Raw genomic sequence first — 27,137 nt, 5'->3', positions numbered from 1 at the left:
GAGAGTTCATGTGTGCTTGTGCGAGCCGAGACTTCTTTCTTCCCCTTGTCTTTCCTCCACTACAACGCCCTTAATCACCACCCCCAGCCGCTATACGCGATGAGTAAGAGTCGTCGGCGTGGACGCGGGCGTGGTCGTCGTTCTCTAGCCGCGTCCAGAAATTCGGGCATTGACAACGTTGTAGCCCAAGAGAAAGCTGCGGCAGACCGGGAGTTCGCATTGATGGACCACGTATATGCGTTCACAGGTACGTCGATCATTCACGTGCAGCGGTGTGCTCCGTATTCACGTCTTTGTGGGTGGTAGTTGATGGACTTCGGACAAGCGACAAGGCCATCAGCAATGGTATGTTGATAGCTTTCAGATTTCACAAGTACGAGTCGCCTTACTTGCATGAACATGGAAAGCAGGCAACCTTGGAATACGGAACGTACTGTTCAAGACTGGGGATGAGTACGTCGCGACGTGGATCAATTTATATATCTTTGACCCGTACTCATCGTCCTTCAGTGTTATACTGAATTCTCCATATGACGGTACCCACGACATTTGGATTGGGCATATTAGTCAAATTCGTGCTAACCAGGACAGAACCGAAGCGATAGCAAAAGTTCGCTGGTACTGGTCCCGTAACGACGTAGCGGCATATATCAAGTCATTGTGAGTCCCGCCCAATGATTCGGGCTCTGCGCGTGTCACGATACTCACTGTTAGCGCACATAGCAAGCCGGAAAACTATTCTCCGTACGAACGTATCCTATCGGACGACTATGATTACGTCGCTCCTTATGCCTTCCAAGGTGGGTGTGTGGGTGCAAGTGCACAACCGGTTCCTTGTCGTGCTCACTACGAGCGGTCCCAGCGATCACCCATGTCCACGAGTATCATGAAGAAGACTTGAATCCACCGCCAATTGGTCCCACCTCCTTCTTTCTCAGGACGACTCTCATGTATCGTAAGAAGCAAGTCAAGGTAGGTCGGGGCTAGTGCGCTGACGATGGCGCTGCAGGAGGACCACTACATGGACCTAATCGGACCCTCCAGCCCCCCCTTGGCGAGCACAGTTGCGTATGCCATGTGGCATATAATCCCTACCCCCTCACGGCACTACAAGGGGACTCGGTCTTGACGTAAGTCCGGTATGCAACGTCGTTGACTTCAGACTTATTCATGCTATGATAGGTCGAGCCCCCATTTAGACAAGGACCCGATGCATTTCTGCCCAAGGCTTGACTGTCGCACGTGGTATCACTCATCGTGCCTCCCCCATTTGAACGCTGTCGACGTGGTCGCGCCTCCGTCCACCCGCGGGATCCGACTCCTCGCCGTCGATCCCGACAGCGAAGCCCCCTTCGTATTGTTCGGTCATTTCTGCGAGCCCGAGTCTCGCGACCTTGTTCCCGAGTCGACGGAGCAGGTAAGCGATGTTCTTTCTCACAGCTGTTCTCTGTGGCAATCAGTGGTAGTTGAGTCGTACCCTGTCCTAAGCCGTCGAGCCAATGCTATCGCTCCGTCTGTGAACGTATCTTGTGAGAGTGTATCTGATGATGACTTGTGAGATGAAAGTCAAGACCCATCGAGGTCTAGTGTACATCCATGATGCCGCATCCTTCGTACCTCTCGGCAGGCTGCTGATCTCCAATCATCGTCCTCTTGTAGATGACAGTACACGAAGTCCTCGAGCTCTGGGGCCGCCATCGCTCGATACTCTCTCACTTACCCCCAAGCCTCCTCACTATCGCGCAGTCACCCATTGTCCGCTGCTCCGGCGCCTCAAATGGCTGGGCGATCGGCAACGTCGCAGACGTCGTCCTCGCGCGCCGCTTTGTCTACGCTGCGATCGAGCACGACGGCGCCCCCGAAGCCTCGGAGAAGTGGTACGAGCTTCTCAAGCGCGAGCGTGCGCGCCAGGAAGACCTGTTCTGGCTCACGCAGGGGAGGACTATCGACGTTGACATAGCTATGAACTGCGAACGCGACCACGAGATTCACCAGCCTGGAGGGCACGAGCTATGGGGCGGCCTTTGGGATGGCTTGCAGACGGGAACGGCGGGAGAGGGGATATCGACTCAGCCTGATGAAGTCACTGCGTTGGAAGGCTTATGTGAAGATTTGGCCCAGTTCGATCTGCTCGCGAGTGTATACGTGCCGTATTGGGAGAGGAGGGCGAGGGAGTTCGAGGCTGCTGCGGAGTTGTTAAGTGGTCCCGCTTTCGTCTGTCCGCAGTGCCGCTCTGCTATATAGGTGAGCAACTCATGCCTGCGTACATACTGTTTTGCTGAGCGATTTGCTCAGTCGATATCTCTTTCAGTGCTCTGTGATTCGCTTTCGTTCGTTCCACCATTGCTAGCGCTGTACATCTTACCGCCCCTTGCATTTTGTCCTTGCTCTCGCAGTGCTATGTTACGTTCGCTCCTCATGTTCGACGGGACGATTGATCATTCTGATCTAAAGCTTGTACCATACCTATCTTCTGGTGTCTCATGTAAATCTGTATCAGTAGTATATACAGCTCCCGGTCCGCTTCATCGGTCCACTTACGCTGACCTCGTCTGCTCATCACAGAGGCTCTCCCTCTCGTGGACCGAGAAGGCGGAGAGCGCGGGCGTGGGATCTGGCATGATTGTATCGGTCGCAGGTTCAGGCTAGGCGACACAAGAGTCTATAACTGAATTGATTGGGTATCGTGGGGATTAATTAGATTTGAGTTGTAACATATGGCACTTCAATGGAGGTGCTTCGTAATGAGCGTGTAACGTCGCAAGGACGTTTGACATGACGCCGATACCCGCTCCACGGGAGGTCGTCGTGTCGTGATCCAACTCTTGCCATGATCTTGCCTGGCAGCGTGCTGCTTCGATCTCCAGTCCTCAAGGCACTCCGCGAGCCTCTAGTACATGAGGTTGCCAACAGCAGAAGGGCTGCCATCGTTGTTGTACAAACACGAGCCGGTGCCGACGAAGGAGACGGCGGCGGCATCGTTGGCCTGGAGAAGCGAGGGCGACGTCGCGACGAAGGGAAAGTAGAGGTTGACGAAGGGCTGGGCGTCGAGGTACGCGAACGCCTGCTTGTAGAAGTTGACCCTAGGGTGCGATGAGCATACGGAGGATCGGTCAAGCAAGACATGAGGAAGACATACTGGTCGTTCTGGCCGCCGGGGGGGTTCTGCAGGGCGAACTCTGTGATAACGATCTGCTTGTCCTATAGTATATGAATCGGTGAGTGAGTTTCCGATGAGTGACTTCAGGAGGCGACACTTACAGGGAACTGAGCGTGGACTTGCTCAACGTAGCTCTGGAAGGTCGCAAAGTCGGGGCCGTAATGGTGAAGATTGATATAATCGAAGAAGCAATTGCCCGCACACGCGGAAATCATCTGGTGGAGCCAGTCGAGGCCCTGGTTCGCGTTTGCGCTGGAAGTGATAGCAGGAAGCGCCTTCTTGATCGCGAGCGGGTTGATGTTCTGCTGATACCAAGTCGCCGCTTGTTGAGGGGTGATTCCGTTAACATCTGGCTCGTTCAGCGTAAAGACGGCTGGGCATTATCATCAATCGCTACATTCAGTGTGTGATGGGACGCTATACTTACTAGCCCAGCCCTGCTGCTGCTGACGAGTAGCGAGTTGAGAGATAGGGCTGGAATCACAATCCAAACAGCGTTGCATGCCAATGAAGGCAAGACCTCCGGCACCGTTCTTAGAAGGGGGCGCAAAGGTTTCATAGTCGTAACTAGTGCCGATAAGCAACTCCGAGCAATAGCAGTCTAATGAGCTACGCTAGTAGACGTACATTGCGACGACCTGGCCATCACCGTTGTTGAAGACACCAGGGTCACTGGAAGGTCGGGGTTAGTCAATAGTCCTGCAAGCCGAATATAACCTAGGCCAATTACAGAGGGCTGTTGTCTGTACGCGCTGTCAGGACAAGCTACAGTACTGTGCCAACAAATACAAACTCACAAAATGTCCAGGTGAGACCACGCTTGCCGGCCTGGGCAACAGCGGTGAAGAGGGCAAGAGCAACGAAGGCGGAGAAACGCATTGTCAAAATGCAGGCAAGAAAAGAGGGATACTGTCCCCCACCCCGGCCATCCCTACTTATACACATGGTCCTCTTCAAACAAGCGATGACAAGTGATGGAGATCACCTGTAATGACAAGGCACCAGCGGCGCATCGCCAATGATGCGCAGGATCAGGTCGAGATTTTACCCTCGCGTCGGGCGACGAGCCGCTTGATCAAACAAGCGCCGCAGCTTTCGTTCAGTGTGTTACTCCCTCTGCCGGCGAAGACGACCATCAGGAAATTGTGACTCATACAGATAGAATCTGTATGTGCCTTGAGTTGGTGTGAGCAAAGGTGTTCTGCGAAAAGATTCGAAGAGACACATCCCTTGCTTCTACCAGCACTGCCACCAGCACTGCGGGATCTGCGGTCCATGCGGCTGGTTTCTGCCGGCCGCGCCGTACGACGCTGCTGATCGGAGAGACTCGTTTGATGTCGGATGCGACCACAGACGCTCGCGCCCGGCGCATGAGTATTTGCACTTTGGATGACATGGGCATTGGGCAATCTGGCTAATGTAGAAGGAGGATGCACATGCACCGCTTTGCGTGCACACTGGAGCAGAATTTGCATGTGCCATTTCGAGGATCATGCGGTGATGCGATGCACAGTATTTTGACTCCAACCTCCACTCAATGAGCTTGCGCACCGTGTACAATTGGTGTAGTAAGTCCACGAGCAGTTCTGCTCAGAGAGTCACAGCATGCACCTCGTATGATGGGTGCGAATGGGACCATGTGTTCGGCTGCCCAACTCGTGCGTGCTGAGAACATCGCCATTGCTGACACGGAGAGGAAGAAGGAAACTCACCATACCGGGGATAAGTAAGTATGAAGTACGCGTCGGGTGGACTTGCTTATTAGGCAGATATCCTTGAGTATGCGATCTCCCGCAGTTCCAGTGCTTGTGTAGGAGTACTTAGCGGATCTTCTGGACTCCTCAGTACGGACCACAGTGCGTAACGTCACACGCTGTTCGCTCAATTGCACTAGAATTGCCGCACCTATCGGGGAAATTCAAACTACAATAGCACAATTAGAGAGAATGAGGCTCAATGATCCGACTTGTTGCTGCTCGATGAGCGCGGCCCAGCTTCAGGGGCTAGTCCTGGGCGCGATCGTCGCCACATCCGTCCGTCACCCTACCTGACTGTTCCATGTCAAGCTCAAGGGCTTGTCAAGCCTCCCAGCATAGCATACTGGTTCGCAGTTTTTTTTAGCTGCGTCCGCGGATGTCTGTGAGAGAGATCAAACTCACGATGATCCCGCTGTGATTGGCGCTTCCTGTGTAGGCTATCTTGCTAGTAAACTGACAACAAGGCCGCCAGCACGCTTCCATGAGGGAGGTAAGAGGCGCACGAAATCACATACATGGGTAGGATCAATCGGTCCTTCCTGAAGACCAAGGTATCATCAATGGGAGGAATTGGGACTCGATGCCGGGATAACGAGAAAGAGGCGGAAGAGATGGTCTACATGAGATCCCAACGGGGAGCGAACATGGATGGAATCGAGATTGTATAGAAATCCCTGGTGGATGACGCCAAGCAGTGGCAGTACAGCTTCTACAGGAAGTCCCGAATCACCACGAGCATTAATGTACTCACCGCTAATGCTTCGTCCGCTCTCTCGATATCTGAAGACAAAACCATTGGATGAGCCATGGCCTCACTGGCTGCAACGAAATGACTGTCTGAGAGTAGACGAGATTGGGCACGAGGGATGATTTAGGTAGCATCGATGCAGTTGTTCATGTGAAACCATTCACTTCCGCAAACCAAACACGTCCTCGTAGAACGCGAGCTCCTTCTCGAGCGCGGCACGGATATTCTCCTCCTTTCTCCACCCGTGACCTTCTCCCTGAAAGACGGTATATTCGACACGACCACCACGCTTCCTGATGTTTTCGACGATGCCCTCCGCTTGGTTTGGAGGTACCACGGCATCTTCCGAGCCTTGGAGGACCTATCCGAGTGCAGATTTCAGTATCTGTGCGATATCAAGAGTTGCTGTCCCCCGATAACGCACCAGAAGCGGAGCCTTGATGTTTCCCGCCAAGAACACGGGTGACCGCTCCTTATACACGTCCGGAACCTGCTCTGGAGTGCCTCCTACGAGCTTAAACAGGTACTGGCTCTCGAACTTGTGCGTAAATTCTGCAAGCTTGAAGAAGTCCGAAATGCCATATGAAGATGTCCCAGCCGCGAACGCATCCGGGCACGAGCATAACGTCTTGAGCACGGTGTAACCGCCCGCAGAGCCGCCTGTGACTGCAGTGCGCTGGTGGTCGACGAGGGAGTATGGCTCCGATGACAACTGCTTGACGGCGACCACGGTGTCTCGAACATCGGTAATACCCCACCGCCCTTCAAGTCGTTTACTGCAGAACCACGTCAGATTGCACTCGACAAGTAGAGCATAGTAGGGACTCACCTATATTTGCGTCCATGACCATTGCTGCCGCCATAGTTGACGTCCACCCTGAAAAGAAACCGGCCAATGTTGAACAAGAAAGCATACGGACGTAGACACCGGCTTACCATGCCCATCCGCGCGTGGTATAGAATAGCCGCTGGTAGCTTAGTCCCTGCGAAGTTCGACTTGTGGGACCACCGTGAACGTTGAAGATCGCAGGAGGTTTCTCTCCATCGGGGGCAGCAAACTCGGGATTCGTCGGCGGGTAGTAGATCACATGGGAGGGTTCGCCCGTCTCCGGGTCCTTGAGCACAAACGACTGCGGCACCGACACGTATGCGCGGTCGAACGGCAATTCGTCCTTGTTCGCCCTGGGGCCGATGGACGTAAACTTGGGCTTCGCGTACTCCTTGATGTTGCACAGCACTGTACTTTCTTCGCCATCGTTACGCCGCCCTTGGAACACCACCGCATCGTGCGTTACGCGGGTGACATAGTTGATGTGCACGTATGGACTCTCGAGCTCCTCCAGCGTACCGGTGCGGAGGCTGATGAGGTAGAGTACATTCCGGCCCTCCCTCAGCGCAGTGTAGAGGGCATACTTTCCCTCGCTGTCAAGTGGGGTGCCAAATCTCCAGCCAAGTCGCCAGCCGGGCTCTGCAAAGTCTTCATCAACGGGCTTGGAGAGCACTGCGGATGCTTTGCCCGAAGAGACGGAGTACGTCCAAGGGTTCCAGTAGCCATGTTCGTCCGATACAAATAGCAAAAGGTCGTTCGAGGCCCACACAGGGTAGGTCGCACTGACATCGAGGGGCCGCCCGGCGACTGGCTTCGTATTTACGACTTTAATCGAGGCGGTATCAACGCGGACCTCCGCGACGCCGATCTCACAGCCTTCCCAGCTCATGTCAGGATGGAACCATTGCTGCCACGCTATGTGTGTCCCATCTGGTGTGAAAGTCGGGTGCGAGTAGAAGTCGGCACCGGAGATTAGAGGGGACACAGTCTTCTCATTAGTATCGATGACTACGAGCGTATTGACGACATCCGCAGGCTGTGGCTTAGTATGGTCTTCAAGGATCGCGACAAGAAGGTGTGTTTTCTTGGGATGAACAGCGAGCTGTGCAAAACGGTGGTTCTTGTTCTCTATGTAGTATGAGACCAGATTTCATCCCGGAGGCTGATGGGAAGTCGGAGTGAAGAGTAGACATACCAGGAGTGACTGCCTCAGGCTTCTGGCCCGCTATCAGCCTGTACACTCGGCCATCTTCGAGGTTGGAAAAGTAGATAATGCCATCATACGCTGTTGCCGGGGTACCGCCATACTGGGAGCATGTCGCTGTAAGCCGCCCCTTCCGTCGACTTGAACGCGGTAGTGTACATACCTCATGCACCCCGGTCCGTACATTCCACTCCTTTCCTACCACATCCTCGCCTATCTCAGTTTTGACGATGACAGTACGGCCGGCTTCTGCGGGTCTCCTCTCGATGTGGTAGATGGTAGATGTAATCGGATCTGCTAGGAGCTCGTCGACCTTGCTGCCCTGCTTTGTGGGATCACTATGGCGCGTATGCTCTGATCACTCCGAATAACGCACACTTTTAAGGATTACTTCCAGAGTGACGGGAGAGGTCCAAGTGCCATAGGGAGCTGTAGATTTCGCCATGGTGGGAGTAGTGGAGAACGTCCGGGCACCGAGCGCCCAGGGACTCCTAATCGAGCGCCGCTGAGGATCCGCAGATACTATGTTGGGCTGTGGGCGAGGGAAGCCTGCGAGCACAAGGAGATTCGAGGAGGGCATGAAAGACGCAGAGCATTGATTACTTCATGTGTGTGCAGGTAAGATAACTATTGAAACCTAGAACCAACGCGCCGTCCTCTCACCGCAATAGCGGCCCCGTGCGCCCACCCATCTTCTCGCAAACCTCCAGAGCGTGCTGATGGTATGCTGCATGAAGACCTTCCATGCTGCCTTGTATGCACAAATGAGGAAGCAGTCGAGTATGGAAAAGACGATGAGCGACAGCTCCGCCCTGCGCATCAGATGTACCGGCATGAGCTATGCTGCAGTCATGCGTCCGGGAAGGAAACACTCACAAATTGGTGAAATACGCCGCCCACTACTGCCTCGACCGTTGTCCCGTGCACCTTGTACATACCGATGCTACGCACAGCATCGCCCGTTGCGTTGGCTAGCGGAGCAGGGACATCTGCATCAGGTCCGAGGGGTCTTGACAGGTTTCCGACATTCATCGGCTTCCACTTGATAACTTTCCCAAGCCGCCAATTCGGTGCAATATGCTCGCCGAGAGTGTACGTGTTGAGGGCACGGAGGGCGAGCTTCTCGTAGTCATGCTCGGGTTGCAGGGCCGGCGACGAGTGTATGAACATGAGTAAGTAGGATTGTAAAACACGTCGTCCTGTACACACCGTAGCATCAGCGCCTCGCCAACATGAAATGGGAAAACGGTGAAGAGCATGTACTCACCTACGAAACTCAACCTCGCGTTATGCCTCCGGACAGCGTCGGGATGACTCGCATGTGTCAATATTCGAGAAGCAAGCTCCGGCGGAAACTGCAGTGGAGAGAATACGTCGTTCAGATGCCGTACGAGCCCGTCATCCTGCCTCTTCCACTGCTCCGTCATCCTGCGAGGGAGAAGCTCGGGGTTCGGCGTGATTTGCGTAGGAGCCACCTGGGCCTGCGCGACTTGTGACGACATGGCACGCAAAGGCAACCTGGCAGCTAGAGAAACCATGGGTTGACGCACACTAGTGAATAGAGAGAAATACGGACACGGAGGCATTGACACCCGTTTGCGACAGCCGGCTGCTCTTCGCAGAGCCAGCGCGCATTCCCAACTTTTGGACATTATTGCACAGCGAGTCTAGAGGGTTGTGTCGCCAGCTCTGCAGGTTTTGCACAGCCTAAGCAGTGGTGAGGGGTCGTCTGGGACGACGAGGGCGATGAGGGCAACGATGGCGGCGGCGAAGGCGAGGACGGCGCTCAATATCTTCGGCACTTTGGGCGCGGGCGGTAATCATATTCACTTTTGCTCAGTAACCCCAATTTGAAACTGTTAACCCCAAACGGCTGATCGACGCTGTCAGTACTGAACTCGTCCCGTTTCTTCATGTCTCTCGCCGTCGCCAGGCGACTATTGCTCTAAACGCAATCTACACTCCCTCTTCAAGAGTCCTGAACGATGTCTTTTCTTGTGGGAGCGGCATCTGGTGCTCTAGTGGCGGGCGGTGTACGTCCTTGGTGTCTTCTGAGTACTGGTGACCGGTGAGCTCATGTGCACCTTAGGTATACTATGGTTTCTCCGCGATGATAACAACAAGGTGAGCGACAGTTTCTTGTGCGCGCATAACTCTATGCTTATCTCGCTGCAGGACACAACATCACCAGGCAGAGTACGCTTGTGGTGGCCTCCCAAGGCATATCTGGACGCTCACTTCGTACTGCAGCTTACATCGTCTTTCTGAGCGGTTGGTGAACGCAGCCGCAGACATTCCGGCCCCTGTACCCGCCTCACAGCGTATTCCCGACCGGACATTTGTCACGGCGCTGCAGAGCCAGTGGAACTCTCAAATCGAGACGGTATTCCGTGGCGCAAGACAGCTGGATCGAAGTATCATCGAATGGGGGCGGAAGACGCTGTATGGCGGGGATGCCAGCAGGACAAAGCCGGAGTGATTTGCGGTATCCCTCTTTTTCTTCGTCTTATACATATCTAGCCCCTTGGCACCTTTCCCAGTAGATGATCATCCCTCGCGCCATTGTGGTCACCGTCTGATAATGAGACTGATGCGTTCGAGCGGTGACAAGCCGGTCGGAAAGTCTACTCAATGGACCTAACCGGATCATGCCTTCCAGATTGGGAGGGTTGGGCAGGTTGAGTGACCCAACCGTCCTGACGGCGGAGACGACCCTCGGCCGGAAGACCGGTTCTCAACAGTCCAGCACGATTCTGTGTTCCTGGGACTTAGAGCTTACATGAGAACTTTTCAGGGAGACAGTATACGGTGCGTAGTCCAATCCACCTGGCATTGCATAGTCACATGAATGATTTCGGTGCTGACCCGTATTTAGGCTTACTAGTGTATTCTGGCGAGAACGTCGATGATCCAAATCCTCGACGTGATGAACACGCCAGTTGTTGTCTGCTCCACTTACGGGCCTTGCGGGCACGTAGTCAGCCCAGCGAAACGAAGCGTGGTTGCCAGGATTGTTCTACTTACACACATCCTCGGTCATCCTGTTTCGATCTCGAATCGTGGAAAAGCTGCTGATTCTAAGAATATCATATGCAACTTTACCGATTGCACTCAAATTTTCGTCCCCGCAGGCATAAGTACCCCTGGAACAGTTCGTGGTCAAGTCGACAAACCTCCAGCTTTGTGATGATGCGGAATTCGAAGTGGATCTCTATGATTGCCTGGGTCGCTTTCCACACCGATCGAAAAAGTCCACGCCGATCCATCAAAACTTCGGGAGATGCGATAGACATGGGTGCAGCTGCACCCGACATCGGCGCCGCTCGTCCACTAGTGTCCAACGCTTACGCGTCGCACCCATTCTTCGGCGGCACGTCAATTCATCTTCGTCCTTCGCGATTTGGACCTTGTCATGCTGCACAATTGATGCCTCACGACAGGTCGCCTCGGGTGGTTGTTGTGCAGCCTCTTCCGATGGTCAAGTTGTTCTTGAGGTAGTACCCTCTCTCATTCATATGGAGGCGAGGAACCTCCGTTCATCCTCCGGCGCCGGAGATACTAAACTATAGACCTTCGCTTTGTACGTCTCAAACCGTGACTCACGATTCGCTTACACGTGCGTGCTCTCCTGAGGTGCGGTCATGTGCGCTGAAGCTTTTCTTGCTAAGATTGGTCCAGGGGCCAGAGCACAATGTGGGGCATCACGTGCCATTCCTGTTACGCTTTGGCGGGGAAATGTGCGAAATCTGCATAGGCTCGACAAGGGGCATTGACAAAACGGTGACCGTAACTTTGTTTCGGGGTGCCCTAGGTACAAAGCTACGGTCTTCGTCTGTTTGCGGGGAGGGGACCGAGCCTATACGAAAATACGCATCGACCTCCCTGCCTAGTCCATGCCAAATCGTCGTTTGGCCGAGGACACGTGCGATATCATGCTGTGACATGGCCCCACATTGTGCTCTGGGTCAATCTTACATGTGCATATTGTGCTGCGTAGTCTCATGACCAGGCTGGTCACGAGACTAGTGATGATGACTTTACTGACGAGGCTGTAATAACGACTATGTACTAGCAGCGTCTTGAAAGACTTTTAAGCGTTCTGGAGTATCGGTTGTGGCGTTACGGCTGAGTCTGGACGAGCATGGTGCATGCGTCCCTCCGAGCAGGGTTCATCCGAGAAAGGAAACGAACAGGCCAAATCCCCGCCCAGTCCGGCACTTCTAATCACCATCCAGACACCAGCAACCGGAATTCATGCTACGCAAACTGTAGTCATCACTCAACCAATGGGTCCCATTGGCTACCACAACCCTGGTCGCCACCAGCCGGCTCAAAATGTGCTGATGACGGTAATGTCTCCTCAGAGGTCTTCTCGGACTCAGGTTACCAATCCGTTTCGCCAATCCTCTTCGCACCATAGACGACCGGTACGGGGTATAGGTATAAAGTATCGGAGTCGAACGATCTGCCGTAGCTCGTGCACTTTTTCCACCCTCAAACCGAGCCTTTCTCCTCTGCCTCTTCTGGCCAGTGCCGCGCACGGACCGTCATGCTATCTCCCGCATTCCGCATCATCCTAGCTACTGTGTCGGTGACCACCGCCGTGAACGGCTGGTACCCGGGACAAGATGCCCCCGGTCTTGCTCGTGACACTGCTCCGCCGAGCCAGGCCGAATCGTTCAACTTCGATGTGAACACCGGCTTCAACGTCCAGGAGAAGACCTCCGGCGAAGATGCCACCGAAGTCGATTACACTTTGGACAACGGTTCACCTTACCCCCATCCATACCAGTATGTGCGGATTGGATCCGACGGTGGGTGATACATTGCTGAGCGAAGCGAAGATCCTGATGTGATCATGGTTTAGGTCCGCTTTTGCTGCAGGACACCCATCTGCTCGAGCTCTTTGGGTCGTTCGATCGTGAGCGCATCCCTGAGCGCGTCGTTCATGCTCGTGGTGGTCCGTACAAGGCTGTTCATTTGCCTCTATCGCTGTAGTCATTGACCGCGGGTTGCACTGGCAGCCGGTGCCCACGGCTATTTTGAAGCCACGAATGCCGAGTTTGCCAAGAACTACACTATGATGTACAGCTGCCGTCGTATTCTTGACATTCGGGATGCTGATGAACAACCTTCGCAGGGACCTACTCAGTGAAGATGGTCTTAGGACGCCAATCACAAGTGCGTCTTTTCCCGCACTCCTACGGCTTTGATACCGCCGACTGATGCTTCCATTTCGCAGTCCGATTCAGTACTGTGGGCGGTGAGTCAGGTTCTGCGGACGAAGCCCGCGACCCCCGCGGCTTCGCTATCAAGTAAGCCCTGCGCTTGCAATCTGGCGGCTCGCCCTCAACACTTCACAACCATGTGCGCAGGTTTAGGACCAGGAAGGGTATTCTCGACCTTGTGATGAACAGTGAGCGACTCTTGGACCCTATGCCGCCATAGGCGACGCTGATCAGTGAAAAGATACGCCCGTCTTCTTCATTCGGGATCCGGCTAAGTTCCCGCACTTCATCCACGTCAGTCGCATGGCTTCTGATATCCTTCTATATTTATCTGATGGGCCTGTTTCCGTAGACTCAGAAGCGCCACCCGGCGAGCCATTTGCGTGACAAGGAGTATGTTTGCATTCTGCAGTAATTGATTTTACCTTCCTCCTCGATTTACGTTATCCGAAACAGCATGTTTTGGGACTACCTTGGCTCCAATCCCGAGTCGCTTTACCAGGTCATGCGTCTCTTCTCTGACCTCGGAACGCCTTATGGCTTCCGTCATATGCATGCTTGGACTGGCCATACCTATCGGTGCGTCCCTAGCTAGTCATCCCACGCCGTACCATCACGGCCAGCCTGCTAAACTTCCGGTCTCAGATGGGTGAAGCAGGACGGTTCATGGGTATATGTCAAGTTGTACGCCGAATCTATGCAAGGCGTGAGGAACTTTACGAACGCGGATGCGACTGCAATTGCGGGTGAGCTCCCATGAACCCACTACGTGTGGAAAATCAACTGACAACGTGCCTGCAGGCTTGAACCCCGATTTCGCGACCCAGGACCTTTACGAGTCCATCCAGAACGGCACATACCCTGGTTGGACCATGTACGCCCAGGTGCTCACTCCTCAGGAGGCCGAGACCTTCAAGTACAACGTTCTCGATCTCACCAAGTGCGTGAAAATAACTTGCCATTTCCGCGAGGTGTCAAACCGATGTTGCTTAGGGACTGGGGCTTTGATGATGTCCCCAAGACTGAGATCGGAAAGTTCTACCTCACGCAGAACCCTGACAAGTAAGGTTATGATCGTTTCTGGCTTGCTTCCGATGCTGAAATCTCGCCAAAGTTACTTCGCGGAGATTGAGCAGGCCGCCTTCACGCCTTCTCACGCAGTGGATGGCTGGGCACCCTCCGCCGACCCCGTCCTCCAGGCGCGGCTCTTCTCTTACCCTGGTACGTTTGCTATCATGCCACATGGGCCGTAGCCGCTCAACGTCCTTCTTGTGTCAGATACCCACCGTTACCGCCTGGGTGTCAACCACATGGTAGGTTCATCCGTCGACCGCTCTTTCGTGCTGTAATCACGTCTGCTTACCGCATTTTACTACCATAGCAAATCCCGGTCAACGCTCCCATTAATCCCGTCGCCAACTTTGAGCGCGATGGTGCCATGAATGTCAATGGCAACCAGGGTTCGCGCCCCAATTACCTTTCGACCCTGCAAAAAATTAATCTGCCTCCTCGGCCCTACGTTGATGAGACGCACCAGCAATGGACCGTAAGTCTTCTTTGCACGATACGGCATGGTGTGAAATCCGGTCTGATGCCACGCTGTATGCGCAGGGTGGAGCAGTTGCAAGCCTTTCTGCGGTGACCGAAATTGACTTCGATTGGCCGCGCCGCTTCTGGAACAGCCTCTCTGCCCAAGATCAGCAGAATCTCATAGAGTACGTCCGCATCTCGAAGCTATCGCTCCCTCGGATTTTCCCATCTCACATGAGCATGCTCTCCCTTTCTTCACTTGCGCAGCAACGTCGTAGGGCATCTTGGTGCCGCTCCCACCGAGAGCGTCCGTCAACGCATGGCCTCGCTCTTCTACCATGCCAACGAGACCCTCGGCAAAGCCATTGCGGACGGCGTTGGGGTCACGGTCACCCCGCTCACTTTCCCCGACGGCCCAACGTGGTTCAACGTTACCAAGGACACGCGGAACTCTACGCTCGATTACTGAGTGTGCCATCGGGAGTGGCTTTGTTTGAGTTTGGAGCCCGCAACTGTCGCTCTGGAAGCGAGAGCCTGGACCAAAGTCCTAGAAACGATTACTTATCAGAAGATTTCTTGATACGATTTGGGAGCTGACGAAATATCCATCTTCCCTTACTATAATTAGTTATGATCGTGCCCTCCTAACTGTAATACGCTTCGCTGGTTTAACTTGTGTTAGTTCATACAGCTGTTTTCCATGACAGCAAGCCCCTGCATGAGTGTTCACACACACAGTCGGACCACTGAGTTGAATTGCTGATATTTGGTTGATACGATGCCGACCTCGGCCTATAGGCTCGATGTTCCGCCCAACCCTGGTTCAGGCGATGATTTCGAAATCCAGCTGTGTGCGTGAACAGTCGTGCAGGACGCTATGTATTGTAAATGAAACAGTTGTAATGTCCTAATTTGATTTGGATGTTGAGGAATTAGGCGATGCTGCGAAGACGAATTGTTTGTCTCTCGCCGCAGACGTCGTCGCAATGTAGACCACATCTCTAGCTCGCTCAGTAAACCTCCAACAGCTGACATACAAGCAGATGGGAGTCCATGCGATACATACTCTGGTGTACACAGCGTGTGTAATGATACAATGTGATATTCGGAAGTATGCATGGAGTGTATACAACACAACACCAAACGGTCCCTTAACCGGTCTTGTTTTTGCTTCTCCTCCCGACCTGTGCCTGGAAACCGGTCTTGATTGTGTTGACGGACCGCCTCGATCCGCATGATTCGCATGACATGAAGAATATACGGTTCTCTTTCGAAAGGAGCGTATCGGGCGACTTGCACGTCTTACAAGTGACGTACTCGACTGTACAAGAGTAATGAAAGTGGTTAAAACGCAGGTCAAGAGGGATAATTGTCCCTGAGTGGACGTACCGATGTAACGACGAAGAACGTGCTCGATTTGTTTCTGCTGGAAGCGACCCTTGATGACGAGCCGGCCTGAGCCGTCGACGGAGCCAGTGGTACCCATTTCGGCGAACATGTATTGGATGACGTGCTCGGGCTGCCTGTGCATACGCTTGCAGATATCGGAAACGTTGGCGAAGATGGTCTTCTTGTTGCCTTCACGCATGATTTGCGGAGGCGCAATGGTGTATCGTTTTCCGGCGGATGTGAGGAGGGCCGGGTTGGAGGCATGAAGCTGGCCGTAGAACCGGTGAAGCAGCTAAGGACAAACAGAGACAGATGAGCTGATGCATGCTATGGCCGGGTGGAAGGAGACCAGCATATATACCTCCTCATAGGTGTAGTCACGATCGCTCTTTAGCCATGGTTCGTTGCCGGAGTCAAGGCTCACGCCTTCGCCGCCACGGGCAAATGGATCATCTCCGAGCTCGGCCTCGTCGAGCTCCGGTAACTGGGTCTCCTCTCCACCCTCATCCTCGTCCGCATCCTTCGTCTTGGACTCGTTCAGTTCCTTCTCAAACGCTTCCAAATCGAGCGCAGCCTTCTTGGACGATTTCTTCTTCTTTTTCTTGAGATCTGAGAAATCGAGATCCTCCGAGGCAGCTACACCGACTGGACTGGCTGTGCCCGAGCCCTCAGCCTCCTGCAAGCGACGGAAGCATCAATACCTCAATGGAAACACGCGTGAACACTCTGCTTACAAGATCAAGAGGGATATCCTTCTTCTTTTTCTTCTTCTTCAGGTCTCCAAACATGGCCTTGAAGTCATCGTCCTCCTTCTTCTCCCCATCATCCAATCCCTCGCCAGTGATTCCATTCTGCTTCATCTGCTCGTGCATAGTGGTCGGCCCCATATCGACGGCATCCCCGTTCGCGGTGACGTTCTCAATCTCGACGGGGGCAGGAGTAGTGGGGTCGGCATCAGCACCGAGAGGGTCCTCAGAGAACGCAACGGTTTTCTTCTTGCGCTTCTTCAGCGAAGGATCAAACAAGGGCTCTTCAGACATCGTAGGTGGATCACAAGCTATAGTTCGAGATTGCAGAAGACGTAGGGAATGGCGAGCTCGTAGTAGATCTTGATGAGTGCGATGACTCTGTGTAGCTCTTAGTTTACGCTCCGCGTCAATTTACCTCACTTGAGCTCCTCAATATTGACACTCCGTCTGAAACGTGCACCCGCCATTTTCCGAAGTCGACGTCGACAGCGCGGACAACGACGACCACCATTCCTTCATCCCTTCCTTCTCCAACATGCTTGCTCGGCGTACGCTCGGTCGTATTGCGTCCCAGCCCCCGGCGCTGGGCGCGGCGCCCTCCCAGGCCCGCAACATGGCCACCCTTCGTGAGATCGAGCTTCGTCTCAAGTCCGTGAGGAACATTGAGAAGATTACGAAGGTGTGTTTCCGCCTCGAGATGCACCAAGGCGCCCTCTACAACATTGTTGGCATCTCTAGTCCATGAAAATGATTGCGTCGACAAAACTCGCGAAGGCGCAGCGTGCTATGCAGGCGGGCAAGCAGTATGGGATTGCCAACACAGGTGTGTCAATTCACGCTCTCGCCACAAACACGGCGCAAATAGACCTACGCTCGTCTTAGAGATCTTCGCGCACACTGGTGCTGAGGAGGCTGGCAAGCGCAAGCTATTCATCGTCATCTCGTCTGATAAGGGTCTCTGCGGTGGTATCCACTCCTCCGTGTCCAAGGCTACCCGTCGCGCATTCGCGGAGAAGGACAAGGTCGATGAGGAGTCGCCCATCATGGTCATTGGTGACAAGTCCAAGGCCCAGCTCTCTCGTGCGCTGCCCAAGAACCTTGTCTTGACCTTCAATCAGATCGGCCGTGACATTCCGACGTTCGCCGACGCGGCAGGTGTCGCAGACCTCATCCTCACCTCGGACGTAAAGTACGACAAGATTGCCATCGTCTATAACAAGTTTGTCTCTGCTATCTCGTACGAGTCTGCTGTGGTCGAGATCGACCCCGAGAACCTCCTCAAGGAGTCGCGTAAGTCACTTTGGAATCATGCGGTCACTGTTCACTAAATGCACTCTAGCCGGCTTCAAGGCATACGAGATGGAGGATGACGTGACGAAGGATCTTGCTGAGTTCACTCTTGCGAACGCCATCTACGCAACCCTTGTCGAGGCACACGCTTGCGAGCAGAGCGCTCGGTATGGTTCTAGCCTGACTACTCAACATGAATGTATACTGACATAGGTACAGTCGTAATGCCATGGATAACGCGTCCAAGAACGCGTCGGATATGATCAACCGCCTGACCATGCAGTACAACCGTGGTCGCCAGGCCGCTATCACGAACGAGCTGGTCGACATCATCACTGGTAAGTCTCATTGGCACATTTCTTGCTCCTGTCTATTAATTTGCTTGTTTCAGGTGCCAGTGCGCTCTGAGCGTGCGGATGTCGGCAGGCGCGGTAGTCGTAGAGTACTGGGATGCAGGATCGCTCATGTCATCTCCATACATCCATTTACAATACTAGTATCTAACGTCTATGCCGCACTGCATGGTGGTAAAGTTATCCTGCAATTTTTTGCTCGCTAGATGTTGAGATCTGAGACACAAGCGTGCTGAGATAGTCCACTGTTGTCGCACGGTGCCGGTGACGTGAGCGGCACCAGGCACTGCGATGCGCGACATTCGGAGCGCGTATTCGTCTCGAACACTACCACCAACTTCGTCGTGCCAGGCTTGATTCAACTCAGTGACTGTGCTGTCTAGTTCAGAGGTGGCCCGACACTTAATTCCTAGTCCTCTCACCTAAGCCCAAGTCCGCGGCTATTCTAGGGTGGAAGGGCTGTGGCTTGCACCTTGTCTGTGACTACGACCTTGGACACGGCTAGACTCCCACCATGTCTATCATATCGGCCCACAACTCGCCGATGATATCCATCCCGAAGAAGACGACGGAGGAGGTGGATTGGACAGGACCGATCCGGAATGCGATAGCGCACTCGTACGGCGAGGATCCAGACAATTACGCCACGGAGTGCGCGAACCTGCAGAGATGCAGGCAGGATGCGGTGAAGGGTGCAGGGAGTGACATGACCGGTACGCCCTCAAAGCATCGTTGGGGATGTGCGGCACGGAGGTCTCACCTGCTCATACAGCCAAGGACCTCCTCCACAAGTACTTCGGACAGCTTGAGCTCCTCGAGCTGCGCTTCTCCGAAATCCGAGTCAACTTCCCATGGCGCGACGCCTTCACGAATAAGCTCACGACCCAGACGTCCATCGCGTATGAGAAGGCCTCCATCATCTTTCAGATCGCGGCGACGCACTCCGCCATCGCGGCCTCCCAGAATCGTTCGGATCCGGAGGGGCTTAAACGCGCATTCTATTACTTCAGAACGACGGCCGGTATGCTCACGTACATCAACGACAACTTCCTGCACGCGCCCTCGCTTGACCTCAGCCGGGAAGTGATCAAGTTCTTGGTGGGGATCATCTTGGCGCAGGCGACGGAGGTGTTCTTCGAGAAGTGCACGGACGAGAAGAAGAGTAATGCACTGGTGGCGAAGATCGCAAGCCAGACGGCATTCATGTACACGGCTCTGAGCGAGGAGGTGAAGGAGTTCATGGGAAAGGGCATCTTTGACAGGAATTGGGTCACTGTTATCCAGGTGCGATCCTTCCGCCGCGACTCCAGGAATCCGGCGCTCACTTGTATATAGGCGAAGGCAAAGTACTTCACATCAGTGGCACAATACTACCGTGGGCTCGCAGACAGCACAGCGGGAAAGCACGGCGATGCTCTGGTTCGCTTCACCGTCGCAGAAACTGCCGCTAAGGAAGCCCACCGGACAGCGTCCTCCTTCGCCTCGCTCTTCGTCACCCAGATGTCTCCAAACCTCCCACCGGACGCTGGACCCGCGCTGCAGGAGCTCACCAAGGCCCACCTTGCGCTCATTACAGATAAGAAGAACGAAGCGCAGCGCGAGAACGACCTGATCTACAACGCAGTCCTCCCCACCCCGGAGACGCTGCCACAGATAGAGAAGGCCGCTGTCGCGACGCCCATCACCATCCAAGAAGTCTATGCGTCGCCCGACGTGCAGAAGGTCATCGGCGTTGATTTGTTCATTCGCCTCATCCCGCTTAGCGTGCACGAGAGCGCGAGTGTATATTCTGAGGAGAAGGCGAAGCTCGTCCGTGGGGAGGTGGAGAAGGCTGACAACGCGGAGGTGGAAGTGAAGAGCGCTCTTGACGCTCTCGGGATCAAGGAGGGCCTCGTCCGCTACAAGGCCATTGCAGAGGGCGGCGTTGGGGGCGAAGCCGAACTCCCTGTAGAGGTACGCCGGTGGAAGGAGGACATCGCCGTCATGGAGGAGCGTGAAGGCGTCGAAGGGATCATCGCGGAGCTCACGCGCATGAAGGACGTCGTTCGCAGGGAGCTTGATGGCGTCAGCCGCGATTTGGACAAGGAGAGTAGGGAATGCGAAGCGATGCGTGTCAAGTACGACCACTTGTGGACCCAGGCGCCCTCCGCAGCCCTCACTAAGTCTCTCCGCCAGGACCTCAAGGCGCATCTCTCGGCACTGGACGCGGCTGCGCAGTCGGATCAGCAGGTCGTCAAGCTTTGGGAGTCTGTCAAGGGCGAGATTGCACTGCTGTTGTCTCCAGAAATCGAGGACGTCTTCAGGGCGAGTACTGAGAGGGGTGGTGCTGGGTTCGAGAATCTGTTGGATTTGGACGTAGGGAGCGAGGCCAAGGACGAGGAGGAGCGCCTCAAGATCGGACAATTCGTCGATGAGATTGAGGAGCGGCTGGGACGGCTGAACAAGATACAGCACGAGCGCGGACAAGTCCTGAAGGATCTCAAGGACAAGGTACGCCGTTATTACATTACGTGAGTGTAGTACATTCGAATTGACCTATTGCAGGTTCAACAAGACGATGTTTCCCACTTGCTCTTGCTCAACAAGCGCAACACTGGCGTCGAGAGCACACTCTTCGCCGGAGAACTAGAAAAGTTCCGTCCCTACCAGCAGCGTCTCAGTGCCACTGTCCACCATGAGCAGGTCATTTTACAGGAGCTTACTGTGCTTTGGCGTGGTCTACGAGACCTGGCTGGTCGCGGCCCGGGCGCGAAGAAGTGGGAGGAACGCGAAAAGCGCAAGAAGGACACCGTTCGTCGATTCTCCCGTGCTCGTGATGTGTACATGGAGGTCCGGGACGGTTTAGCCAAGGGCCTCCAGTTCTACACTGAGCTCACTGAGCTCACCGCCGTGCTCAAGCGAAACGCCAACTCCTTCATCTCAGAGCGCAACGTTGAGCGCGAAGCCCTAGCGGCTCAGGCGGAAACGGAAAAGAGGCTAACAATACCCAAGGCTTCTTCGCCGCCGTCTTATGGGAACAAGCCACCGGTCCCTCCGCCTCCTCCTAAACCCTCCACGGGGCTGGAATCATCGCTGGCGTCCATGAATCTCCATGGTGCCGCCGGTTCCGTCTCACCGCCTCCTCAGCGTCAATGGGCTTCGCCTCCACCCTCCCAGCACTATGCTCCTCTACCGCCGTCACAAACAGCGCCTTCTCGGACATTCCCCCCGCCACCGGCGAACACCCAACCTTCGGCGCCGTACCTTACGTCGCCCCCGACTCAGCCTTCCTCCCAGCCTTCCTACGCACCATCCGTCCCGCCCAACGACCCCTACGCCTCCCTCGGCATTTTTGGGAACACGAGTGCCCCTTCGCCACCTCCTTCACGCCCTCCCCCGCCACCTCAACAGCAACCCTACCCGTCCTATGGACAGCAGCCACAGTCGCCGTATGGTCAGCCGCAGCGACAGCAGTCGTACCCTCCACCGCCACCGTCACAACGGCAGTACGGGACGTACCAGACCCCTCCGCCGCCACCTCCAGGCGGGTCCGCATTGCCTCCCCCCCCTCCGCCAATCAATTACCAGTTGCAGTACGGCTCGTCTCCGGCCCCTCCGCCTCCACCGCCGTCGCAGCAGCAGAACCAGCCCTACTACTATCAGAGCTACGGGCAACAGGGATCTTAACAATACGAGTACCCTCAGGGTTACAGCCGATGAAGTCCATCGTTCGGGGTGTCCACTCGGTAGCTGAGAATATAGATACCGGGCTTCCACTCGTGCACACAGCACCTTGCCCGAGATGTTGTATGTTTGCATGTACGCAGATGACCAGTGCCCAAGTTCTTATTGGGACTCTTGTATGTAATGATGTATCATCCCTTCTCCTCGGGCTTGTTGTCTCTAATGTCATCAGGTCCATATTGGATCGGCAGAAGCGCGAGAGTCGCCATGCGAATCCTCGCCGGATGTTATGCCCACGTCCTGCTTGATACTCTTGGGGTTACATAAACACATGCATCGGAAATTAACCGCACGAAGAAAATTGGTCGGAAGTGGGCGTTTAGTGCAGTGGAAAGCGTCCCACGGGGTTTGCCGAGTCCACCGACCCGTTCGGTGACTGGCCACAGGAGGATTTTCTGGGTCTCCCAGACTCCCATCATGATCTATTTCTTCTTGATGCAATCCTTTTCTATCGCGGAGACAAAAACAAACCGGCCTGTCTCACTACGTTTCGCATCGGTACCACCCAACGAGGTACCCGCTGATGCCATCACTTTTGTGAATGTGGATTGCATTCGTCTGCTCGACAGGACGGAGTCGGTTTACACCTCTTTATTGAATGATCGCTATCCGAGCGTGCCACTGAATGGAATGCGGCGAGTTGCAGATATCACCTCGCAACAATTATAGCATTGCGTATGTCACCAGAACTTGCTCAAGCGCGACTCCAGGTTGCTCCGTGGTATAGTGTCCATCCTCTCCTCGCCAGCGATGCAGTTGATTCGCTCTTTCGTTCCGGTGAGTGTCTTCTCGTGTCTTATCTAAATTGGGTTCTCGCCTTCAAGTTCTTGATAGATTTCGTCTGTGAGTTAGAATATGATGTCATGCGCTTTGGGCGCCGACGTTCGGATTCGCTCGATGTACATTAAGTATTATGTCTCTTTATCCACTACGTTCACCATCTCTACCCCCTCGTGTGCAAGCAACCCGCCTCTAGGGTTTTCAGATTGTAACAGTATGTCCTCTTTCTGTTCCACTCAGGGAGATGTCTCTTGCTGTCTCGTGTGTGCCCGTATCTTTGTTGTTCTTTCGTGATATAATCCAGTACTATTGCCGAGTACTGCGTCTTTCTCACAGCACCCGTGACTAGTATCAGTATACAACTGCTGATCTGGTTAGTGAAAGCGTCTGACTTGGTTCTTTTGACTGCTCATAATCCACCCGGTGTACGTCATGATTAGGGTGTCATCGGAACTGTTGTGACGACGAACGAGAACATGGACCGTAAGTCTAAACGTGGTTAACCACTTACCGTACTGAGCAGGGTTTGCTTAGCACCGGTTCGCGTTGGTCGGCCACCTGAGAATATAAAATGTCAATTGTCATGCATCGCACCCCTGCGTTTGCCCCCCTCCCCGAACGTGATTCCTCTCCTCAACATCCTACCCAAGCATCGTATCTAGCAGAAGCCAGTCATGTTCAAGAGACTGCAACTCGTCGTCTTTTCTCTCGCGGCTACTTCCACCGTGGCAGCCGTTGCGTTCGGGAACAACACGTCTAACGGTCAGCATTCTTCGCTACAACTTACATCGCAGGGTTTAACGAACAATTTCCATCGGACACAGACACGCAGTACCTCCAAGTCGCCCTCAGTCTGCACTACGTCGAAACCGCATTCTACCAGCAGGGACTTCTGCATTTCGACGATCAGGCTTTCAGCAACGCTGGATTTGAGCCCTGGGTCCGCGGGAGGTTCGAGCAAATCGCAATGCATGAGCTGACACATACGACGACGACGCTATCCGCCCTAGGCAATGACAGCTTCTCGCCATGCACGTACAACTTGTGAGTTGTTCGTGACAGTTCCCGCTTCGGTTGCAGAGCAATGACACAGTTGTATATGCGACATAGCGGCTCTGGATTGGCTAATGTGTCGGTCTTCGTGCAAGCGTCGGGAGTATTCTCCGCCAGCTCGGCTTCGAGAGCACTGTATTCGCAGATGTTGTATCAGGACGTGGACAACATAATTGCCGCGGGGGTACGTGCTTTTGAATGTCTCTTGCAGTCGCCGCGCCGACCTCAATCGTCACTGATCGTGCAGGCTGCCGGTGCGGTGGAATCTCGGCAAGCGGCCTGGATTAACTCGGCTGTCCTCAAGAGAGAACCTTGGAGCGGGCCGTTCGAGACCCCTCTCAGCCTGGTCGGAGCCTACTCTCTCGCAGGTCAGCTGCCATCTCACACCCTTCCGAGTGAATGTAATCTTCGTACTCACGACGAGATGCGCATATACAGAGCCCTCCATCGTCAGCTGCCCTGACGACTACCCCGATCTCCCAGTCCGCCACGGACTGCCTCGGCTATCGTTCAATACCACCATGCCTGATCCCGGGAGCTTCGTGAAGGTGCAGGTCTCCGGGCTCAATTACACTGAACCCAAGTACCTCGCTTGGCTGTCGGGGCCTTCTGTCTTCTACACGGACGTCCGCCACGACATGGTGGCAGCTGTCCCCGCGGGTCTGCAGGGACTGTCCTATGTTGCGCTCGTGTCTAACACTACTGCCACCGATTTGGACAACGATCTCCTCAGCGCATTCACGTACGTCGACTTCGTCTTTAGCTCGTATGCGTCAAATCCTGGGCCTTCTTCGAACTAGGCTGCCGGGGCGGAGGGAGTCGAGAATGTGCATCGTCGAAGGGCTTGCAGGGATGGCTTCCAGCTTGGGTGTCGGGTTTTCAAGAGATCGTCGCTTCGGGTACATGACTATGACCAGTTCACAATATTTGACGGTCTTTACAGCGCCCACATACGGACTTACTTTGCAATGGTATCCGTTGAACAGATCGTCGCTGTGTGTGGATAATCATCAAGCCCGGCACTGTCTTTCCTCTTGTAAAGCAAGAGTCCGCCAACCGTCATCTCGAAAGTGTTGAGTCGTTGATCGCGTACATCAACTACGCGCCGGATCACCTCTTGTCATCACTTGCACCAGAATTCTGCCTCACGGTCTGCATACAGAAATCCTATAGCAGAGCAAGACCAGCGTGCGTGCGAAGATGTCCGGAGAGCAGTTACATCATGTTAGAAGATGATGTTATGCGCTTTAGGCGCCGACGCTCGGACTCGCTCGATGTGCATTCTGTCTCTTTATCCACTACGTCCACCGTCTCTATCCCCTCGTGTGCAAGCAACTCGCCTCTAGGGTTTCCGACTTCGACATATCTGGACTAGACATCGTACCAGACGCGCATAGGCATCTCTCCTCGATGCATACGCGGAGCGCTTGTTTATGACAACTCAGAGAGCAACCATATTGGAGCACCTCCTGCCACTTCTCAGCACGGTTCCGTTCTATGTTCTTCTTAATACTTACATGGACTGAGACCGTATGACGTTGGTCACTTCCTGTGCCACCGATGTGCTCCCGCTGAGGCCGCCATCGAAACTCCGGGTTGACACCGCTGTCCTGCTTTGGCAAGTAGGTTGCACTCGCACTATGGTAGCAGATGCTCATAAAAGGGCTGGGGGTTGTGGCACTCGTTAGAGCCGCCTGCCAGCAACACTATCAAAATTCAGTGTACCAATGGTCGCCACGCCCCGCCTCAGATTGTTTTTCGGCGCAGTGTCCGCTGCTGCCTTTATCGCCAGCGCAGTTGGTGCACCGACCTTGTCCCGTGAGTGTCCCCGTGCATCTCATCCGACTCTGTTACTCACTGCTCCCAGAATCCGACATCAGCCTGCTTCAGTTTGCGTTGACGTTAGAGCACCTCGAAAATGCGTTCTATACCGGGGCCCTAACGAAGTACAGCGACGACGATTTCGAAGCCGCAGGACTCTCGCGTAAAATCCACGGACGTTATGAACAAATCTTGGAACACGAGAGAGAGCACGAGAAGATCTTGGAGGTCGTTCTCGGCGTCGACGCGGTGGCGCGATGCGAGTACGACTTGTGAGTCTCCGCAGTGCCGTTCGATATCTGACGTCTGACCCGAGGATTCGTTTGAATCCATAGTCCGTATGACAGCCCAATTTCGTTTGCTGCGCTGTCAGGGATCTTCGAGTCGGTCGGTACCTCGGCGTACATAGGGGCCAGCGGCCTCCTCTCGGACAAGGAAGTCTTGACTTATGGTGCTGTATGTCCTGTCCTTGCACATAACCATATCCGCGCGCGTGCCGCTGACATCACTCCCTCGCTTCCAGGCGATCTTGGGTGTCGAGGCGCGCCAAGCGTCCTGGGTTAACTCCGCCGTGCTAGGCCGCGCGCCCTGGAACGAGGCCTTCGATACGCCCCTCTCCATTGATGCCGCGTATTCTTTGACCTGTGAGAGCCACTTCCAACTCGTCGACGGTGGATCATATACTCACGCATATGCTTGTATGCGCATACATCTGCCACAGCGACGTTCATTTCGAACTGCCCATCGTCCAACCCCCCTCTCCAGGTTCAAGCCTTCCCCCCGCTCACGCTGTCCGACGCCTCGCCCACCCCTGGCTCCAGCGTCACCGTCTCATACAACGATTCCAACGAGAGTTGCGGGCTGGCGCGATACACCGCGTGGTTCGATGGCCTGCAGGTGGAGCATTCTGTGCTGCAGGAGGATGGGCAGACGACGGTCCCGCTAGACCTTCAGGGGACCGCGTACGTCGTGGTGGTTTGTGGGCTGGACACGCCGGGCGATAAAAACATGTTGAGCGGCTTCGCGGTCGCGCAGCTTCCTTTGGAAGCGAACTAATGTTGGTGTGTACAATCCTCAAGCAGTGTTTGTTGGACATCAGACTGACTGGCGTTGTGGTAGCGGCCAGTGGGGCCTCGTGTGGACAGTGGAACGTATAATGTCCATAATAGGAGTGCCACGGGCATAAATGAATGGATACGTTCCAGTGCCTGTGTGCGGTATGAAGTTAGAATTGTGCTGATGTGATTGCGTCAGGATCCAGCCGTGGTATGATGTCTCTATACTCTACGAGATACCCCTTTCTGTGAAAATAACGTGGACACACGCACAGGCAGCCGGATGTCGTATTGGCGGTTGTAACTAATCGACATATAGAACATCGACAAAATAGAACTTAAGCTGTGGGGAAGTTCCGAGGACATCCTGACTGGTCGAGTTCATGAGTCCCCACCTCTCTCCAGTCTGCCACCAGGATTCCTTCGTATAGGTCCACTCGCGCTTAGGGTCTTCCCTTCAGTCTTTCC

At 54.4% G+C, this 27,137-nt stretch overlaps 11 protein-coding genes across 11 annotated transcripts; 7 read left to right on the top strand and 4 right to left on the bottom strand.

The window, feature by feature from the left end:
• Positions 1-53: 53 nt before the first annotated feature.
• DICSQDRAFT_162264 (uncharacterized protein) lies at positions 54-2,455 on the top strand. The gene is made up of 9 exons (XM_007367279.1): positions 54-247; positions 307-345; positions 408-453; positions 511-660; positions 724-800; positions 939-972; positions 1,183-1,417; positions 1,660-2,244; positions 2,296-2,455. Exons 1-8 carry the CDS (start codon positions 100-102, stop codon positions 2,242-2,244), a joined length of 1,314 nt encoding a protein of 437 aa, XP_007367341.1. The 5' UTR covers positions 54-99; the 3' UTR covers positions 2,296-2,455.
• Positions 2,456-2,890: 435 nt separating this feature from the next.
• Positions 2,891-4,039, bottom strand: DICSQDRAFT_128010 (uncharacterized protein; the record flags this gene model as incomplete). The annotated part of the gene is made up of 7 exons (XM_007367278.1): positions 2,891-3,083; positions 3,140-3,201; positions 3,262-3,533; positions 3,588-3,727; positions 3,788-3,832; positions 3,891-3,912; positions 3,958-4,039. 7 exons carry the CDS (start codon positions 4,037-4,039, stop codon positions 2,891-2,893), a joined length of 816 nt encoding a protein of 271 aa, XP_007367340.1.
• A 1,534-nt stretch (positions 4,040-5,573) lies between these two features.
• DICSQDRAFT_108201 (alpha/beta-hydrolase) lies at positions 5,574-8,143 on the bottom strand (the record flags this gene model as incomplete). Its single annotated transcript, XM_007367277.1, has 7 exons — positions 5,574-6,026; positions 6,090-6,441; positions 6,495-6,542; positions 6,602-7,622; positions 7,690-7,801; positions 7,862-8,020; positions 8,075-8,143. 7 exons carry the CDS (start codon positions 8,141-8,143, stop codon positions 5,826-5,828), a joined length of 1,962 nt encoding a protein of 653 aa, XP_007367339.1. The 3' UTR covers positions 5,574-5,825.
• Positions 8,144-8,357: 214 nt separating this feature from the next.
• On the bottom strand, positions 8,358-9,125 carry DICSQDRAFT_64192 (uncharacterized protein; the record flags this gene model as incomplete). Its single annotated transcript, XM_007367276.1, has 3 exons — positions 8,358-8,510; positions 8,575-8,897; positions 8,966-9,125. 3 exons carry the CDS (start codon positions 9,123-9,125, stop codon positions 8,358-8,360), a joined length of 636 nt encoding a protein of 211 aa, XP_007367338.1.
• A 443-nt stretch (positions 9,126-9,568) lies between these two features.
• On the top strand, positions 9,569-10,270 carry DICSQDRAFT_156037 (uncharacterized protein). Its single transcript, XM_007367275.1, has 4 exons — positions 9,569-9,731; positions 9,788-9,822; positions 9,874-9,894; positions 9,949-10,270. The coding sequence occupies exons 1-4, from the start codon at positions 9,684-9,686 to the stop codon at positions 10,175-10,177; spliced, it is 333 nt and encodes a 110-aa protein (XP_007367337.1). The 5' UTR covers positions 9,569-9,683; the 3' UTR covers positions 10,178-10,270.
• Positions 10,271-12,221: 1,951 nt separating this feature from the next.
• On the top strand, positions 12,222-15,171 carry DICSQDRAFT_156036 (catalase-domain-containing protein). The gene is made up of 17 exons (XM_007367274.1): positions 12,222-12,512; positions 12,566-12,658; positions 12,723-12,783; positions 12,839-12,879; positions 12,941-13,013; positions 13,074-13,114; positions 13,168-13,220; positions 13,279-13,319; positions 13,383-13,505; positions 13,572-13,672; positions 13,728-13,866; positions 13,920-13,988; positions 14,041-14,147; positions 14,205-14,239; positions 14,308-14,472; positions 14,538-14,641; positions 14,724-15,171. The coding sequence occupies exons 1-17, from the start codon at positions 12,248-12,250 to the stop codon at positions 14,923-14,925; spliced, it is 1,713 nt and encodes a 570-aa protein (XP_007367336.1). The 5' UTR covers positions 12,222-12,247; the 3' UTR covers positions 14,926-15,171.
• Positions 15,172-15,323: 152 nt separating this feature from the next.
• DICSQDRAFT_88633 (eukaryotic translation initiation factor 2 beta) lies at positions 15,324-16,937 on the bottom strand. Its single transcript, XM_007367273.1, has 4 exons — positions 16,580-16,937; positions 16,207-16,521; positions 15,846-16,137; positions 15,324-15,777 (listed from the first exon to the last, which is right to left on the bottom strand). Exons 1-4 carry the CDS (start codon positions 16,883-16,885, stop codon positions 15,608-15,610), a joined length of 1,083 nt encoding a protein of 360 aa, XP_007367335.1. The 5' UTR covers positions 16,886-16,937; the 3' UTR covers positions 15,324-15,607.
• Positions 16,938-17,086: 149 nt separating this feature from the next.
• Positions 17,087-18,440, top strand: DICSQDRAFT_88632 (ATP synthase F1 gamma). Its single transcript, XM_007367272.1, has 6 exons — positions 17,087-17,273; positions 17,333-17,417; positions 17,477-17,884; positions 17,934-18,051; positions 18,104-18,222; positions 18,276-18,440. Exons 1-6 carry the CDS (start codon positions 17,130-17,132, stop codon positions 18,290-18,292), a joined length of 891 nt encoding a protein of 296 aa, XP_007367334.1. The 5' UTR covers positions 17,087-17,129; the 3' UTR covers positions 18,293-18,440.
• Positions 18,441-18,574: 134 nt separating this feature from the next.
• DICSQDRAFT_181651 (BRO1-domain-containing protein) lies at positions 18,575-21,903 on the top strand (the record flags this gene model as incomplete). Its single annotated transcript, XM_007367271.1, has 4 exons — positions 18,575-18,950; positions 19,010-19,521; positions 19,573-20,727; positions 20,782-21,903. Exons 1-4 carry the CDS (start codon positions 18,752-18,754, stop codon positions 21,901-21,903), a joined length of 2,988 nt encoding a protein of 995 aa, XP_007367333.1. The 5' UTR covers positions 18,575-18,751.
• Positions 21,904-22,710: 807 nt separating this feature from the next.
• DICSQDRAFT_148200 (uncharacterized protein) lies at positions 22,711-24,593 on the top strand (the record flags this gene model as incomplete). Its single annotated transcript, XM_007367270.1, has 5 exons — positions 22,711-22,715; positions 23,096-23,169; positions 23,565-23,784; positions 23,923-24,161; positions 24,232-24,593. 5 exons carry the CDS (start codon positions 22,711-22,713, stop codon positions 24,591-24,593), a joined length of 900 nt encoding a protein of 299 aa, XP_007367332.1.
• A 927-nt stretch (positions 24,594-25,520) lies between these two features.
• Positions 25,521-26,670, top strand: DICSQDRAFT_171599 (uncharacterized protein; the record flags this gene model as incomplete). The annotated part of the gene is made up of 5 exons (XM_007367269.1): positions 25,521-25,611; positions 25,661-25,886; positions 25,950-26,070; positions 26,138-26,258; positions 26,336-26,670. The coding sequence occupies 5 exons, from the start codon at positions 25,521-25,523 to the stop codon at positions 26,668-26,670; spliced, it is 894 nt and encodes a 297-aa protein (XP_007367331.1).
• Positions 26,671-27,137: the final 467 nt, after the last annotated feature.

The sequence above is a fragment of the Dichomitus squalens genome (genome assembly GCF_000275845.1).
Source record: "Dichomitus squalens LYAD-421 SS1 unplaced genomic scaffold DICSQscaffold_24, whole genome shotgun sequence".
In the NCBI taxonomy this organism is placed as follows: Eukaryota; Fungi; Basidiomycota; class Agaricomycetes; order Polyporales; family Polyporaceae; genus Dichomitus; species Dichomitus squalens.
The sequence above is the reverse complement of the archived record's forward strand: the minus strand, read 5'-3'. Positions and strand labels throughout refer to the sequence as shown.